This window comes from Hemiscyllium ocellatum, chromosome 3, assembly GCF_020745735.1.
Source record: "Hemiscyllium ocellatum isolate sHemOce1 chromosome 3, sHemOce1.pat.X.cur, whole genome shotgun sequence".
In the NCBI taxonomy this organism is placed as follows: domain Eukaryota; kingdom Metazoa; phylum Chordata; class Chondrichthyes; order Orectolobiformes; family Hemiscylliidae; genus Hemiscyllium; species Hemiscyllium ocellatum.
In genome coordinates this window covers 38,903,438-38,923,247 of record NC_083403.1, presented here as the reverse complement: position 1 = coordinate 38,923,247, position 19,810 = coordinate 38,903,438, and the positions used below count along the sequence as shown (strand labels likewise).

The window sequence follows — 19,810 nt, the reverse complement described above, 5'->3', positions numbered from 1 at the left end:
TGAACGCAAATGCCATGTTTCATCTTTAAGCCAATTCGATCCTAGAGAGACCCCGCTAACCATTCCTTTCTTCTGAAGAAGGGAATCATGTGCTCAATGCTACTGTGAACAACTTAGAATAGTTAATTCCAATAAACATAAGGAAATTGTGGCTTGTCTAAAATATATCAAAATGAAAGTGGTTTTAAAGATCTAGCACATAGTTAATTCAAACCAGTGTAAGAGCTTAACACAATTTATTATATTCCTATTGAATAAATCCAATAGAAACTCCAGCCTAGTGTGCATAATACATTTTAAAAATTTCATTTTGCAAACGAAAGCGATTCTGGGAGACTTAAAGAACCACTGGGACAGATTTTCTACCACTGACAAAAAATGCATTATTAATGCAGCTGCGTTATTCATATGAACATAGGAATTAGGAATGGGAGTAGGAAATTCAGCCCTTCGAGCCCGCTCCACCACTTAACATGATGATGGTTGAACTTATCATGGTCTCAAATCCATATTCATTCCTGTTCTCCATGATCCTTTATTTGGCTTTTCATCAGGAACACACCTATTTTCTTTTTGAATTTGTTGATTGATTCTACCTCAGCTGCACTCTGGGGCAGTGAGTTCCAGAGATTCACTATCCGATGAGAGTAGTTTCTCCGCATCTCAATTTTGAACCCACCTCCTCTCAGTCAGTCTCTTGTTTTGTTGGGAAAGAAAGTAACACTACTCCTGGTACATAATAAATATTGCTTTCAGTTGACATGGTAGCATTTTCCCATTATCACTTTTTTTTTAAAGAATAAAGAGGTCAATATAACTCAATATAGCTCACTGTATGATTTGTGATAAACAGATTTTAAATGATTCAAATATCCAGCGATGCCAAAAAGGCAAACAAGTTCTTAACAGTTAAATTCCCTCTTTAAAAATGGAGGGATAAACCTAATAGCTCCAATAAGTTTAAATTCGGTAGTGGGAAAGCGATTAAAAATTGTTGTGAAGGACAAATTTATTTTCATTTCAAATAGCACTGGTTAATAAGGGACAGCCAGCATGGAATTTATAAAAGACAAATCATGGCTGACTAACCAGATTGAATTTTGTGATAAAGAAGCAAAGAGAATGAATGAAATGGTGGAAAAGATGCATCCTCATACTTACGAATGGTATTTTTTGGGTGTTTAAAGAATAGTGGGAATGTGACAGGATGTCTACTTTAGTAGGAAGAATAGAAAATCAAATAAATCTGGATGTCCTAGTACATGAATCATGAAAGTTAGCATACAAAATATTAGGGAGGCAAATGGAATGTTAGCCTTTATGATGAGGTGATGAAGTATAAAAATGAGCAATTCTTGCCACAAATTGTTGAGGACATTGGCGAGTTCATATTTGGAATACTCTGTACAGATCTGGTCTACTTGGTTAAGGAGGGGTATATTTGCATTGGAAACAGTTCAGACCAAGTTCACCAGGCAGATTCCTGGAAGGAATGTTTGACTTATGAGACAAGGTTTAACAGGTCAGGGCTATAACTGCTCATTGGAGTTTAGAAGAATGAGAGGATTTTTTTTTGTGGAGGAATCTAGAACTAGGTGAGATAGTATCAAAATAAGGCATTCCCAATTAAGACAGAGATGAGGAGATGTTGCTTCTCTCAGAATGTTTTTAGCCTTCGGAATCCTCCTTCCTGTAGAGCTAACTCACTGAATATATTTCAGGCTGTGTTTTAGAATTAAGCTCCAAGATCAAGAATTGCTTTAGGAATTAACTAAGGAGTGAATAGTTCTGGGAGACAATCAGACAAGTGGAGTTAAGGTTACAATGGGATGAGCCATGATCTTACTGAATGGCACAACAGGCTCAAGGCATCAATAGCCTTTTCTTGCTCTTTTTTATATAATGTTATGACCTAAGCCCTCCTTCAGCTGATGAATCAGTACATGCCCATACTTAACACCGCTTACAGGAAAGATTGAAAGTAGCTAGGACACAGAATGTACTCTGAATGAGAAACTTCAAGTTTATCACAAAGACTCAGCAGCATCACTTCTGAGTCCTGAAGGTCATATCTGTGAGACTAGGCCTGTGTGTTTGTTGCTTTACCAGCAAAACAGAGTAACGGTATAGCCCTCATCACCACTAAACTACCTGTCACGGATTCAACAGCCCATGACAGCAGTTATTAGTGATGATTCCGCTTTCCCCATTTATACCGGCTCTGAAGCTTTCTTGACACTTCATCATCACCTTTTGTTTATCACCATCATCTGCTATGGCATTTAAAATGTCCTGTCCATCAACCTATCACTAAGTTTTTTTCTGTACTTTCCACCCATTCTTTCCATCCCTGTCTTGTTGGAAAACTGTTACATCTTTAAATATTCCCAGATCTGATAAATGGTCATTTGTCTTAAATGTTCAACACCATCTCTCTCTCTCTCTCTCTCTCTCTCTCTCTCTCTCTCTCTCTCTCTCTCTCCCCCAAATGTATACTGAGAACTTCCAGGATTTTCAATTTTGTGTTGTGTGTGCATGCGTGTGTTTTACTGTTAAGCAAATACATTCCGTATTAGTGAAACAAAGATGTAACATGACAGGATCTGGATGCTTAAGACATTTTTAATGGGTGTATGGCCAGGAGACTGTATTAGAGCCCTCTCTCTAGAGGGGCAAAGCTGAGAATGAGGTAAGAGGGTGGTGGCTTGTCTTGTACTGAATACATCTGAACAATATGACTTTTTGCTGGTTTTTGTGCTGTGGCTCACTGTATCTAGTAAACTGAGGTTACAGGACAAATGTCCCTTCCCCATTTCACACAGTATCTAGCTTTCTGCAAATTTTTCTTTGCTAAGATCCCTATTGTTCAACTGCATTAAGTTCTTCTGACAAATTCTGCAAGTAATTTCTGGCTGTAAATTATGTTCAGTACTCTAAAGTTTTATCATTTTATCCTTTCCAAAATAAACTCTTTTTAAAGTTTTCAAGGTGATAACTTCAAAACATGCGACTTGCAGCAATACTTTTGCAATGGCAACTTGTTCAAACACGAGGAATAAATAGAAGAAATGCAATAAATATTAAGCATATGTACAAATATTTGAAGCAGGAGTGTTAGATAAATGAAGGTGAACAGTTAGGAATGTCAAAGGATTTTGTTGGAATAAAGGGGGCTGGGAAGTGAGTTAAAGGCTACATGAATCAACAGTAGCTTGATTTCCACAGTTTGACAGAAAAGAGACATTTATAAGCATAGGACATGCATGGACAATTAGTAGCAGATACGTAAGCTTGCACTTCAGCTTTTCTGTGCAATGATAAACAAGGCGATTCCCTGGACAGCAGTTTACAAAGCCCTGCACACACATCTTTTATGAGGTAGTTGGTTTCCATGTCACTGCAGCTGGCTGTAAATTATGCTAACTATTCTACACCTCTAGCCTTTCCTCTGATTCCAAAATAGACCTCTTCCTTAGTTTCTAAGACACCAGTTTCTACTGTAATGCGGTCCAGCATTCAATGTAATAGATTTAAAAGGAAATTTCCATTAGCTTTTAATGCCACAAAAATGTTTTGGGAGGTATTATAGAAAGGGATGATATTTTATACATTTTGGTTCTTATATGTTGAAATTATTCAATTGGTTTAGAATCTCCCAGATTAATCCCATTTCAGTATTTGTATTATCTATAAATATGTCTTGTCGTTGCTAAGGAGAATACACACTAAACTGATTCCCATTTTTCCGTTTTGGAATAAATTCTGTCATATAATGTGGCTGCAGTAATTATTAAATTATTGAAATCTGCATCAGCAGCATAAAAAGTAATAATTTGGCCTCTAGACACACAATTTTCCTGCTCCTCGGATGCTGCATGACCTGCTGTGCTTTTCCAGCACCACTCTAATCTAGACTCTGGTCCCCAGCATCTCCAGTCCTTGTTTTTACCCATAAACAATATCACTGCTGCCATGTTTAGTGGGCATAATTGGTGTTTGCTTTTATTCCATTTTTAATTTATTATACTTGCATATTTTCATCAATAGTTGTATGTGAGGAGTTAAAATAATGTTATCAAAGAAGACTGATTCAGACAAGGACACAGCAATCTAACTCTCGGCATTTTGACATTATGCAAGATGGCAATTGCTGTCAACAATGAGCAACCTTCAGGGTTCAGCTAACTGGAATGGTCACATTCATTGCCAACATCTTTGACCAGCATAGAGATCATTTTCATCTAACATTAATGGTTAGCTATTCTTCCTAACACGATGTGTTTCCTAACCCTCAGTTCTAAGTCACACTAGAATCTACAGCCTCTGTGATTGAATAGCGCAGTGGGGATAAAACTGTGCAATAAAAGGCAGTGGTTTGAGGCACTGGATCATGTACTCAATTAGAGACATGTGGACTTTACTACCAGTTATAAAGCATAGTATGCACTTTAAAGATTAAACCATCTTAGATTTGAAGAGAGTAAACGAATTTCTGAGTTGGATCACATGACTACAATATCCCTGAGGCATTCATCAGGATTATCCATTTTCTTGAGGTTCCATTTCTTGTAGTGACTTTGTATTGAATCCAGTATTCTCTGGCTAGTACGTATAACTTAAATGCACTTTTAATTTTGAGATATTGGAAAGTTCATAAATGCTTCAGACTGCACAGCAACTTGATATGGGTATTTTATAACCAATCTGTTCAGTAGTGTTATTATACACCTCTGGATCAGATGGGACTTGGATCTGGGCTTCCTGCCTCCGAGCTATGGACAATATCACTGAGCCACAAAAGCCCTTAGGAAATTGAATATATAATTAGTTATAACAAATAATGCCACAAAGTGTACTTAGAATCTGCAACATGGTGAGCTCCAAACAAATTATTTTTTATCATTGACCTGAAACATTAATTTTCTCTCTCTACAGATGCGGCCTGACCTTCTGGATGCACAACAACAACTTACTCCTTTGAAAGCACCTATCAAATTTGTGAACCCCACCATAGAGAAGGGCAGTAGAAACATGGGAACACGACCTGGAAATCACACGTCAGCCAGACTTCAAGCTCCAGCACATTTCTTTACTGTCACTGGATCAAAATCTTGAACTCCCTTTCTATCACCACTTTGGGCATACCAGCACCAGACTGGCTGCACTTGTTCAAGAAGATAGTTCATAACCACCTTCTCAAGGATAATTTGGGATAGAAACCAAATGCTAGGCTTGTCAGAGACATGCACATTCCCTAAGAGTAAAAAAAATCCATTTTTTCTTAACATTGCTAAAGTATTTTATTTTTGGATCATTTAATGCATTTTTAAAAAGTATAAGTGTCATGTAATGTGTTTTCTGAATACTACAGAAAGATATTTATACTTTTAAGATTAACTTATAACATAAAGCATGACAATGTTATGTTTGCGCTCTATGTAGTAAATCCAGTAACTGCAATTTATATTTCAAATCCATTCTTATGTTCATCATTTCTTCATTCTTCATGAATGGAGTTTATTGAATTGTGACATGTTGTCTATTATTTGGTTTCAAGTCACATGGCACAATTTCCCTTTTATTTCTTGTCTCTTCCCACGTCTAGTCCTTACCAGCCAGAGTGGCCTTGTCTCGTTTGAATTTAATCAGTTAACTAGGATGGACAGTAGTTCCTGCTGCTTTTCTATGCCAATCATAGTCCACGCAATCAGCATTCCCTTCTCATGGCGGTTAAACTGTTGCTCCCTCCCTAACTTTAGATTCATTACATTTTAATCTGAATGAATGCAAGGCAAAATGCTTTGATTTAATGTCTATTTTTAGCAATGCTTACTTATCTACTTTCCTTTTTCTCAACATTTTCAGTAATAAATTCTAATGACCTATATTTACAACGAGGTAAATTTCTCATGCTCTAATTATATCTTATCAAATATCAATGTTGTGTTGCCACCACTGGGAGTAAGGTGTAACTGCAGTTCAAAAGAAGTTGTTTCCATCCAAAATTGTTTATTTCTGAATTTTCAATAGAAACATAAAAACACGCCCTTTAAAACTGCAGTTGAATTATACCACGCTTCCTCATCCAAATGTTCAAACTGCATGCCATCTTGGAATTGCAGTTGATCTTGGTTCTTGGCAGACAATGCCATGAGTAATTAAACATATGTGAACGAAATTATATTTCTGAGCTCAGTATCGATGCCCTTAACAATGACAAAGATTGCCCACTACTACGTCTGTAACATTGAGTGCTTCCATCTGCGTCTTGGTTCATCAACTACAGAAACCCTCTTGCATGCCTTTGTTGTCTTCCACCAATCCATCCTCCACAATACCTTTATCTAGACTCCTGTTACATTTATCACCTCCTCCTGTTCATCACTCTGTCCCTTACAATCTAGACCCTCAAACTAAAAATGTAACCCTTGCATTAAAATTAAAGACATTGGTTCTATTCAGTATTAAAACATCACTGTAACTTATGCTCCTCTAACCCTAACGCCTTGTGATTTTTTTTACAATCCCCGAGGAGAATCTGTAAATCAAAATTTATCAAATGACTCTCAAATTTAAAAAGGTGAAAAAATTTCACTTATTGTGACTTATTTTAACAAACATCAAAACCAATATGAATTAAACATATTCACGGATAAATTATACCACAAATGAAAAGGTAAATCTAAGTTTAAACTAATACAACAAAACGGTACATTTTATACAATCATAAGTAAACGTATACCCCCTCCTGCAAATGTGTGACAGTCTGTGGTTACACTTACACAATATGCTGCACTCCATTCATGCAGGGTAAGTCAGAGGCCTACCCAACAACTTTCACCTTCAAACGTTCAAGGGCATGATTATAATAAGCAATCCACACTCGATGAACCCTCTATCTCTCAGGTCATGACAGTGCTGATGGCATTAGATTTCCAGAGCTTCTTTTCAACTGACCAACAGTGATTCCCCAGTTCACTTTTGGCAAAACACCCTGTGCTTTAGTATCTGAAACATTTGCACAGCCTTTCAGGTTTCAGACCTTTTTATTCAGCTTGAACACCATCTTCATGAGAAGGTAGTGTTATTTAGCTTGAACACTACCTTCTGTTTGTCTTCTTTACTGACAAACAGAAAAAAAAGTGACCTCATCTTGACAGTGACTTGCTTGCTATCCTCACAAGAATTCAGTGTTCTGCTTTCTCTCTGCCTGTTTCTCTTTGTGTCTGCATCTGTCTGTTGATACTTGTAGCTCGCCTTTGTCTACCAGCCACACAAATTCTTTCTCAACTTCCTTCCTGGCAATATCTCTTATCATCTAAGAAAATAGCAATTCATTCTTGTCCTAACTCTGCAAAGCCCTTTTCCAATATTCTTAAAAACAATGACAGATTCCACAAATTTTTAAAGAAATTACAAATTTCCCTGACTATACTGCTTCTGAGTCAAAGGGCATCACAAAATCAAGTTTTACCATGCTAAAGCTTTCTTTACAACTGTGTTCAAGATATTGCGAATCCAACATCATAACCACTTTATCGACTGGCATATTACATGTTATATTGATAAAAACAATTGTGTATTTTATTTCAAAATAAACCAGACTTCAATACATTAACACTCATTTTACAATCTACTAAAACTGAATACTTTCACTTGTCTTTAAGATACTGTTACCATTCACTGCTCTTTAAACTCTCTACGTGGCATCCAAAATCATGTTATTTCAGTATATACAGGCAAAACTTTTGTTGGAAACATTTACAACTTCATAATCCATTATAGCAGCCTTTGGATTCTTGGTTAAAGATCTGTAACATGGTTTTGCAATCTTTATTTTGCTTTTTCAAACTCTGTACTGGGTTGTCTCCAATCACAACCTGGGAAAGTATCTGTGATAGGCTCAAAGGTTTTATAATTTGCTAAGCTCTGTTAATTTAGTCAAGACGAACATTGCTGACTGATGGCAAAAAATTTGGCTTTTGGTTAAGGGTAGCTCTGAATTGGAATTCAAGGACAAATCCCCGTTGTATAAATTCTTATCCTCTGGATTCATCAATTTACTTTTTCTTCTGGGTCAAAGGTTGTCACACATTCCTCATGTCTATTCCTTGTCCCACAAGTAGCAGACTCCAGAGCCTAGAATTCTCTCAAAATCATTCCTCTCTTCAATTTTCTTCTCTTCTTTTCGATGCTGCTTAAAAGAGACCTTTTTAGCCAAGTGTTCAAACCAAATCTCCTGATCTCTTTTCTCTTGCTTTTTCATTATGTTCTTGTGAAGTGCCTGGAGACATTTTTCAATGTTAAAGGCAGTGCATGATGCTAATTTATTTTCAAAACTTGTCGCTTGGATATTGTTTATCATCTCATCACCTTATCTCATTCTCCTTGGATTAATACTCAGTGAAAGCATAAGTTGCTGTTGGAGCTGTGGTTCCACCACTATTAAAATCAATTATAATTTCACAACATAAACTTAATACATCAACAAAGAAAGTGGCTTGCTCCTTCTTACTTGCACATGTATATTTGCTCTATAAATCTAAATTATATAGCTTCATCGGGCAAGAAAAATGCCGCAGAATCCATGTCTTAAAAAGCATACTGCTTCGGCATCACCTTAAACACAGAATTTGTTAAAGATGTAAAGGGAACATTGTCTTTGTACACTTTTGCACTCTTAATCAATGGCTAATTGTTGCTTGCTCCACTTATCTTACTTTAATAATAACAATACATGGAAAATAAAAGAGTCTACATCCTCCTTTGACATTCCTTTGGAAAGTCTAACAAATCAGTCACCTATTTGACTAACTGCACTTTCATCATTTCTAACATCCAGATGCATTAACTCTTCACTATTCTAACCTAAAACCAAGTAATCAGACAGTAAACCAGATTTAGAATTCTTGCTTTTAAATGCTTCCCTGATAAAATAAACTTGTGTTGGTCACAAAATCAACAAGACAAATTGGTCAAATTTATTTCCATTGCACAGAAAGGTGCACAGAGGTAAAAGAACACACCACCTTCAAACTTAAATGAGCCAGAACAATCCCTTAAACATTTGTTAAAGATCTGAAACAGCTTAAGTTTGCAATTTTTCTTTTGGTAGGAATTACATAGAGTCATAGAGATGTACAGCATCCATGCCGACCAGATATCCCAACCCAATCTAGTCCCACCTGCCAGCACCCAGCCCATATCCCTCCAAACCGTTCCTATTCATATACCCATCCAAATGCCTCTTAAATGTTGCAATTGTACTGGCCTCCACCACATCCTCTGGCAGCTCATTCCATACATGTACCACCGTGTGTGTGAAAAAGTTGCCCCTGAGGTCTCTTTTATATCTTTCCCCTCTCACCATAAACCTATGCCCTCTAGTTCTGGACTCCCTGACCCCAGGGAAAAGACTTTGTCTATTTATATTTTGTAAACCTCTATAAGGTCACCCCTCAGCCTCCGACGCTCCAGGGAAAACAGCCCCAGCCTATTCAGCCTCTCCTTGTAGCTCAGATCCTCCAACCCTGGCAACATCCTTTTAAATCTTTTCTGAACCCTTTCAAGTTTCACAACATTTTTCCGATAGGAAGGAGACCAGAATTGCATGCAATATTCCAACAATGGCCTAACCAATGTCCTGTACAGCTGCAACATGACTCCCAACTCCTGTACTCAATACTCTGACCAATAAAGGAAAGCATACCAAACTATCCTATCTACCTGCGACTCCACTTTCAAGGAGCTACAAACCTGCACTCCAAGGTCTCTTTGTTCAGCAACACTCCCTAGGACCTTACCATTAAGTGTATAAGCCTGCTAAGATGTGCTTTCCCAAAATGCAGCACCTTGCATTTATCTGAATTAAACTCCATCTGCCACTTTTCAGCCCATTGGTCCATCTGGTCAAGATCCTGTTGTAATCTGATGTAACCCTCTTCGCTGTCCACTACACCTCCAATTTTGGTGTCATCTGCAAACTTACTAACCGTACCTCTTATGCTCATATCCAAATCATTTATGTAAATGACAAAAAGTAGAGGGCCCAGTACCGATCCTTGTGGCACTCCACTGGTCACAGGCCTCCAGTCTGAAAAACAACCCTCCACCACCACCCTGTCTTCTACCTTTGAGCCAGTTCTGTATTCAAATGGCTAGTTCTCCCTGCATTCCATGAGATCTAACCTTGCTAATCAGTCTCCCATGGGGAACCTTGTCGAGCGTCTTACAGAAGTCCATTTTGATCACATCTACTGCTCTGCCCTCATCAATCTTCTTTGTTACTTGAATAGTTTGACAATATTTAGTTTTCCTACCTGACAGATTCGAATGGCCTGGTCCAGCACAGATTTGGTATCTGTAGCATAGTCAGGGCATGGCAAGGCAGCTCGGCAAAAATGTGCTTGAAGCAGCAGGTGGGCTTTGGTATGTGCACTATCAAATGAATGTGGATTTACTTCAAGGGGAAGATGCTTAGCCAGATCACTATTCAGTTGGTCTTCATTGTGGCGCACTGGAAGGTCTGCATATTCAGTAGCATCCTGAGAAGAATGAAAACAAACTAGACCTTAGATTTGGAAGATTTAGTTGCTATGAATATTAACAATATGGAGATCAAATGAACACACAAGAAGCAAAACACACTGGACTAAATAATAAAGTAAACTGAGATAGTGAAGAAATTTTAGATCTCATTTTGATTTGGTATTCTAATCAATTCGATACTCAACCAAAACTTGAAAAACCATGAAATTTGATATTGATATTGTTGTTCATTGCAAATACATGTTGGGCACATACTCTTCAAAGAGAACTACTGACTCACAATAAAAAGCCAGAAAGCATTCTCATGAGCCAAATTCTTGTGTAACTACCACGCCTACTTGATTTTACTGGTCACTTATAAATGCATTTACATATTCACTGTCATTGTCTAATCAGAAAGAAGACTCTTAATGATTCCATGGTTGCTGTTAAAACGTATAAATTTTTTATTGATTAGTACTTTTAATCAAGATTCTGACCTGTTCTTACAATATTTTAGTGCACAAATAATGCCTGGGAACATACGCTTACAAATAGTTGTTGTTACCTGCCTTACCTGTTTTTTTTAAAGATGCATTTAAAATATATGCACGTTTCAATCGAAATTCTGAAAACAGTAACAAAGTGATAGTTTCAAAATTTTAACAAGCAGAAATCAAAATAGGCCCCAACTAGTTCGAATTACTTTTTAGGGAACAGCTTTCTAAACTTAAATGTAAGGGAGGGAAGACGAAACTCAAAAGCTCTTCTGCAAGTCTCAAAGTAAGTATTGGAGCAAACTCAGCAATTTGTATATCACAAAGAACGAAAAGAAAATAAGCAAAAGGAAGGCAAATACTTATTTGTTTTTGGGCAAGTCTTCTCAACAGCACATGACAGCAGATGAAGAAACTGACCACGACATCTGACATGAGGGAGGCTATGCTTTTCGTGCCGTTACGGAGGTACATTAATTATATTGCACACTCAACAATTAGGACAGATTCAAGCTATTATTGATCAATTACATTTCAATTGTTTAACAGTTAAAACTTTCTGCAATAATCATCATTTCACATGCGATAAAATGAATCAAATTCAACATTTCCAGAGAATGACGGAGACAAAATCACTGAGTATTTGTAAGCAGAGATAGATAGGTTCTTCGACAAAAGCGAGGAACGCAGATGCTGGAAACCAGAGTTTAGATCAAAGTGGTGCTGGAAACGCACAGCAGGTCAGGCAGCATCCGAGGAGCAGGAAAATCAATGTTTCAGCCCGAAACGTTGATTTCCCTGCTCCTTGGATGCTGCCTGACCTGCTGTGCTTTCCCAGCATCACTCTGATCTAAAATAGATAGGTTCTTGACTAACATGGACTCAACCGGGGTACAAAGGATAGTGGAGCTGAGGTTACCATCAGATCAATCATGGTCTTACCAAATGGCTTTCTCCTCTTCCTAATTTATGTTCCATCTGCCATAAAACAGGCTCTTGTACTGATTCACAGATTTTTAAGAATAATGCTATATTTGAATGCGTCATACAGAAATATGGTGCTGAAAATGTTGTGCTTTTCTGAAAAACAATAAGTTGAGTTCCCTTGAGGAGAAAATGGGCAAAGTAACTTCTCAAGAAACAAAGTTAAAACTCACACAACACCAGGTTACAGTCCAACAGGTATAGCTTTCGGAGTAGCATCCCTAGAAACAAAATATTAATGTTACCAAAATCGATTATTGGTCTAAGCAGGGGTGTTTAACTCATTAGGCCAAGAAGCAAGAGTGCTACAATTGGCTTTAGTTGCTTTTGGTTTGAGAGTCAAATGGGGGGAAAAGAAATGCCAGGACTCCCTCTGGTGTTTGTTAATGAATGACACTAACAGTTAGTGCAGGAATACAGAGAAACGAGGGTATATGCACACAAACCATTGATATTAGCAGGATACATTGAGAAAGTGGTTAAAAAGGCACATGTGATCTTGGGTTTTATAAATAGAACACAACAGCAAGGAAGTTATGATGAACCTTAAAAACACAATGGTTTGGTCATGGCTGGAGGACTGCATCAAATTCCTGGCAGCATATTTTGGAAGGATGTGAAGGCTTGAGAAAGGGTGCAGAAAATAATTACAAGAATAATTCCAGGGATAAAGAGTTTCAGTTGCTTGAATACTTTGGAGAAGATTGGGGTGCTCTCATGAGATGAAACTTAGAAGAGATTTGGTAGATGCATTCAAAGTCATGAGTGGTCTTGACAGAATTGAATTCCTCTCAGAAAGAACAAACATGAACTTAGTTGTCTGAATGGTCTCCTTCTGTGCTGTAAATATGCCATGACTTTATGATGGAATATCTTGGCTGTAAGAATGCATGCCAAACATAAAATGCAGCTTTGAGCATTGAAAAGCATTCCAGGTTGCTTTAAATAGGAACCAGTGAAAAAAACAGACTCCCAGGGGAGAATTTAATGGGTATTTAGTAGAGCACATCACTTTGATCATGGCTGTGATCCCATGACTTCTTGGGATGCATTGGAGGCCCTGACGGCAAAGCCAGGTTGGGACGGGACACAATAAGATGGTGGGGGGATAATCTTGGCCTCAAACATCAATTCTGCTTTTCTCCGATATTTATACCAGTATTAGGTAGGACAGATTTGGATGAGCTTCTGATGCCAATGCTCATGGAACTTGGGTGAGGATTTAATGTTTTGTGTCACAGAAGGTATCAGAGCTGTAAAGGTGAGTATTGGGAGTAAAACGGAAAAACTTAAGAGCATAAGACAATTTTATTCATTTCTGTTCTGCTTAAAATTAGAGAAAACTTTAGAACAACATTTTTTTTATAATTCAGAATATGTGACTGCCAACAATGTACTCAATCAGTGTGATATTCTACAGCTTTTGAAATGTTTAGACATTCTAGCCTTGGAATGTAGTTATTTACTTTAAACCCTTTACAGGTTTATTTATCCTCTGATCTCTTTCTATGGGACCTGTTTCTTTTTAAGGCGCTTCAAAGTGCACTGGCTTCTATTTACCAAGGAGTCTTTGACGCTTTCAAATCTCATCAGTCTTGAGAGAATGCCATATCTTGGTTATGCTATTGTTAGGGATGTATTCCTTTTGCCTTTTCAGAAAGGGTAGACTTCGTTTACTTCCTCGTCATTTTAAGCAGAAATACTTAAGTTCTAGTACATAGTTACAGCTTGAACATAAGTGAAGTTCATTTTCTTATCTGCATCATGCCACTAATTAAAGTAAATTGACAACAGGGGCTGAGGCTTTTTGTGTAACAGAGAATGGAATTCAATGGAGTAGCAAAAGGTCACCATAACCCATTATATTCCTATGTGAAGGGCTGGTTTCTATGTCCTGCCCTTGTTTGTTTTCTGCAGTCCAAGCAAATTGCTTACTACCAGTTTGTATCCCTGGTTTGCCCAGCTGTCTTTGAATAAAGACATCTACTCTCACAAATGTTAAGAGACATTGATTGACAATTCTGTGATGAACACTCGCTGTAACCCAGCTACTGTTCTTGGAGTCTGCAACAGAATGGAGTGAATAAGGAAACCATGCTTCATGCTGACATGAGAAGGCCACTTATTCCCGCAGTGACTTCCATTTTCTTCTGTACTTTCTTGAATGAAAATCTCAATCTGTGCAGCAAATGGCTTATACCAAGGCACCCTTGGAGTTACGCTGCAGGTCATTTTTAGATTAGTTGGTGACAGAAGAAGAATACTACAATTGCTTATGATTTTGAAGTCTAGATTTTTCATCCACCTAATTTTCTGGTATTAGTTATAAATACAACAACATATAAATAACACTGATTATATTAAGAGCTTCTTGCTTTTGGTTAACGAATGATCTCTGAAGTACTTAATTCCTTGATATCTGCATTTTTTTAAAAAACAGAATATTTCTTTCCCATTGATTCCTTTGTTATATCAACAATGAAAGAAGGTTAATTAATTACATTGATTAATAGTTCATACAGTTCGTGTAATAGCACAGATAGTTTTGCATTTCACTTGGACAATTATCACCATATGGAAACTACTCAGAAGTTGAATCATGAAGCAAGTTCAGCAATTAGTTTTAATCCTGAATAAAGCATTTACCAATTTTATTTTGAATGCATATACTGTCTGAATATGCAACAGAGAAAATACAGAAACAGATTATGTATTGATACATGTTGTCCCACATGATGACTAGTTTAAAACATGTACTAGGAGAGCACAGCAGTTCAGGCAGCATCCAAAGTGCAGCGAAATCGACGTGATGAAGGGCTTTTGCCCGAAACGTCGATTTCGCTGCACTTTGGATGCTGCCTGAACTGCTGTACTCTTCCAGCACCACTAATCCAGAATCTGGTTTCCAGCATCTGCGGTCATTGTTTTTACCTCTAAAACATGTACTAACTTATTGAGTATTTCTGCTACAATACGTTCAAACTGCCTAGCGTGGGCAGGATGAATGAGTATTTCTTTTTACAAGTCCAGAAACGAAATGATTTTTTGCTAATTTCAAACCACTTAATACATTCCAAATATTGAAACTGTGAATTGTGAAAAATATCACATAGCAGTCAATGTCTATTCAATAATAACACTTAAAAGTAAACAGAGCAGAGCAATACAACTGAGCCAGTTAAAAAGGTAAAAGTTAGGTGGAAGTGATCTAAATGTGGATCTGTATAACTGAATTGGCTCAATGAAATGTCTCGGATTTTAACATCTTTTATTATAAAATATACATTTGTGGAGGATAATAACTGTAACAAGAAAATCTGGATTGCACTATGGTATCGAATTTAAAGCTCCTGCACCTTTTCCAGAAATAATGGAAGATTCTTTCCAATGTTAAATGTAGTGTTTAATATTTTCAGTACAACATTGGTTGCCAAGCTTTCAGCACTGGAATGACACCCTTATACTTTTATTCTTTTTCATTTTCTCATTTAACAACCTCCTTAAAATCCATCTTGATAGTGAAGATTGTAGTAACCCTTTCACAATATCTCCTTTGCTCTTGTATTGATTTTTGTCTGGTTAAGTTCCTTTGGAATGTGGTTTTAAATTAACGGTGCTACTTTAATGTGTTAACAAGTATTTTACCTATAGCCTTCACAACACTTTTGAAAGAAATGGGCATTTCAATCAGGAAAATGTTAAAACACTTCTTGGAGACAATATTCACCAGTGAAAAATCATTGGCAATTTCAAATTAAATACTTTGGTTTTGTAGGTGGGGTCAGGAGAAGCAGTAATCTAAAGTCCTTTTCCAAACTATCAGACAGATCTTTGCTTATCTATCTTACCATTAAATAATCTTCTTGCACATTTGTAAGAGAAATTATCTGAATTTATACTCTCTCATTTAAATGGAAGGAAAATCTGGCAGCCTCTGTTACAAAGACTTCCCTTATCTGAATTTCCCTTATGCCCTGATGATTATTTAATGTCAAGTTTTAAAAATCTTCTGTTATATTTCCTCACAGAGATTCCAAAGAAGGGAATTATATCCCTTTTGGAAATCATCATGAAATTTCTCCGAGATGGAAATCACACATTTCTATATCACTTTCATTGAAATGAGCAGGATTTGGTAAATTTCCCATTTTTAGTTGTTGACTCCAGTGCTCAAATGATAAATTTAAGGTCTACAAGATCAAATCTTTTCCTGTCCCCACCACTCCATAGGGAAGTAACAATAAACTTTCTTAGGGAACATGACTAAAATGCAAGAACGAATGTTGTTTCTGTTGCTCTGTAGCAATTCTTTAATATTTAAAACTATATACTTGAGGCAATCAATAGTTACCCAAATGCTGCAGGGGGACAAATTGAGTGTCTTACCACTTCAATAAGTGCCTATTTGAAAGTGAATAGGATTTAATCTTTAAACTGCTTGCCTGCTAAGGGATGAGCAATGAGGTTGTGGTTAATGGACACAAGACTTTAGGGCAATCCTGTTTAATGTGTAACATACAGAGGTGACAAAATAGGACTACATTATTTCCTCATTTCAGTGTGCATATTGGTGAGAAGCAAAGGTTGCATTATTGTTCCTAATTTATTAATCGTCTCTACCAAATCATCCACTCCAAGAGTAATGCTTTTTTTAAGACGTTCAATCTCTAACATTGTTACAGAGGGTGCTGGTGATGGTTTTAAAGCGTCAAATAGCTTGATAAGGTAAACCCTGAAAATTACTTTAAAACAAACAAAGGTACTGATACCAGAGGTCATAAACATAAAAAAAATTAGATATTATGAGGACTTTCTTCATGCAAACTTGACAGATGTCCAGAAAATCCTTAAGATTATTGAAAACATAGCTGATTATGAAGCTGGGAGATTTAGAAAACAAGACAGACAGGCTTTGTTAGAATGACTGTGCTAGTTTATGACTTTTAGATTAGTTTTAACCCTGCAAAGATAGCAGTAGCATTCCTACACTATTATCCCTGTCTCTCTACACTCCACCTTGTATATTAGATTACTTACAGTGTGGAAACAGACCCTCCGGCCCAACAAGCCCACACCGACCCGCCAAAGCGCAACCAGACCCATTCCCCTAACACTATGGGCAATTTAGCATAGCCAATTCACCTGACCTGCACATTTTTGGACTGTGGGAGGAAACCGGAGCACCCGGAGGAAACCCACGCAGACACGGGGAGAATGTGCAAACTGCACACAGACAGTCGCCTGAGGTAGGAAATGAACCCATGTCTCTGGCGCTGTGAGGCAGCAGTGCTAACCACTGTGCCAACGTGTCATTGTCATTATGTTGTCTCATATTTGAAAACTCCTAAGTACATGTACCTTTCCTCCTTGTCCTCCTAGATTATTCTGACACTCATTTCCTCTCTCGTTAGTGATTCAGCAATAGGATGAACAATAAAAAGTTAATTTTGCTTTCTTTTAATGTGGATTTTAAGAGTACCAGCACTGTCATTTAAGATGAATTGTGTTATCCTGGTTAATGTGCCGAGAATGATACCACTGATACTCATTGCTGTGGCATTGCACAAATTAGCCTCCCTGGCTTCAACCTCTCTCTTCAGAGTCTGAAGCTTGTGGAATCTTTAAAAAAATGTGTTTACAGCAAAATGAATTCACATCACAGAAACAGAACTCAATCCTCAAATCCTCTCTGTGAAGAAAAAATAAATGATCAAATCTCCTGGTAGAAAGCAATTGTCAAGATGGACAGGACTCCAGAGAACAGAATTGTAGTTTGGAAGTCTCAAATGCACACAAACAATTGGAACACATTACTCAATGTGAAATATCCACAAATACAAGGTTTTAAATGAGGAAACTTGAGAAAGTGTCTGTCACAGTCAAAGTTGCAATTCAGATGTCATATCCTGCCAACTCCTCAAAGCCTGTTGCTTGGCATGACTCAGCAGTATGACGGAATACTCTTCAGTTGCTTGAAATGAATGCAGCTCCAACAACACTTGAACAGAGTCAGCACCATCCAGAACAAAGCAGCCCGCTTCACCAACAACCTATCCACCAGCTTAAATGTAGACCTCCTCCAACACAGTAACAGAAGTGTGTCCCATATAGAGGATGCACAGCAGAATCCCACCAAGCTCATTTGGCATTACCTCCCAACCCTTCGTAGAAGGGCAGGGGCAGCAGATGCATGGGAACTTTATCGCTGGTTTTCACTGTTACTGGGCCAAAATTCTGGAATTCCCTGAATAGCAACATGGATGCAATGTCAATTGATGATATGCAGCAATTCAATAAGGCAGGTAATGAGAATTACCTCAAGGACAACTAAAGGTGGCCAAGAAATGCTAGTCATAGTAAAATTGTGAAAATATATTAAAAAAACTATGTATTAAAAAAAATAAAGTTGTAACAAAAGCCACTAGCTAATAGATTTTCTGGCCTTGAAGTAACCTGGGTCTCACCACAAACAGGCAAAAATCTGGAGAAATTTCCAACAATAATTTCTAACTGGTCTCAAAATTCATTAGGAACATTTTTCAACAGACGGTACATTAACAGTGGTACTAATGAGGTAGGTTAGGTTAGTATATGCTTCCAGAACAACTTTAAAGTCTTAAAACATTCCAAGACTCTTTGCATGAGAATTATAGAACTAAACTAGGCCACTGAATGAGACATTAGGTCAGATGGTCACAAGCTTCAAAGAGATAGGGCTGAATCTTACATTTGTTTTGGCTGTCAATTTTGTCAAGCTTCATGGATGCTTTCTCTATGTGAGTCTAGTGGTTTTTTTTCCCCAGCATCTTATTAGAATTATCTGTCCCAATCCCATGGAGCCCCTTGTGTCAGCATCTAACCCCTATTCCACCACTTTCCCTAGCCTCCACAACTTGCCACTCCTGGGTCATATGGGAAAGGACCAGTATTCCTGGCACTAGGCCATCTTTAAATGACCACTGTGGACTTGGACAAGGTCCATCAATCCAGAGGTCTCCTTCCTATTGGAAAGATGTTGTGAAACTCGAATGGGTTCAGAAAAGATTTACAAGGATATTGCCAGGGTTGGAGGATTTGAGCTATCAGGAGAGGTTGAACAGGGTGTGGCTGTTTTCCCTGAAGTGTCAGAGGCTGAGGGGTGACCTTATAGAGATGAGGGGCATGGATAGGATAAATAGACAAAGTCTTTTCCCTGGGGTGGGGGAGTCCAGAACTAGACATAGGTTTAGGGTGAGAGGGGAAAGATATAAAAGAGACCTCAGGGGCAACTTTTCACTTAGAGGGTGGTACATGTATGAAATGAGCTGCCAGAGGAAGTGGTGGAGGCTGGTACAATTGCAACATTTAAAAGACATCTGGATGAGTATATGAATAGGAAGGGTTTGGAGGGATATGGGCTGGGTGCTGACAGATGGGACTAGATTGGGTTGGGATATCTGGTCGGCGTGGACGAGTTGGACTGAAGGGTCTGTTTCTGTGTTGTACTTCTTCTGGACATTTGCCCTGACATGGGAAACTGGTGCCCTCTTTTCTTAGCAAGGACTTGGTAGGAGTCATGATTTGGAGATGCCGGTGTTGAACTGGGGTGTACAAAGTTAAAATCACACAACACCAGGTTAAAGTCCAACAGGTTTAATTGGAAGCACTAGCTTTCGGAGCGACGCTCCTTCATCAGGTGATTGTGATGAAGGAGCGTCACCTGATGAATTACTTGATGAAGGAGCGTCGGTCCAAAAGCTAGTGTGTTTCCAATTAAATCTGCTGAACTATAACCTGGTGTTGTGTAATTTGTAACTTGGTAG

General features: G+C 37.8%; 1 protein-coding gene across 3 annotated transcripts in view; it reads right to left on the bottom strand.

The window, feature by feature from the left end:
- ascc3 (activating signal cointegrator 1 complex subunit 3) overlaps nucleotides 1-19,810 on the bottom strand; it is a 556,691-nt gene that overhangs the window by 43,430 nt on the left and 493,451 nt on the right. For all 3 annotated transcript variants that reach the window (XM_060849581.1, XM_060849588.1, XM_060849596.1), the window contains exon 37: nucleotides 10,320-10,544. In XM_060849581.1, the coding sequence (XP_060705564.1) occupies nucleotides 10,320-10,544 (225 nt within the window). The remainder of the gene's footprint in view (nucleotides 1-10,319; nucleotides 10,545-19,810) is intronic.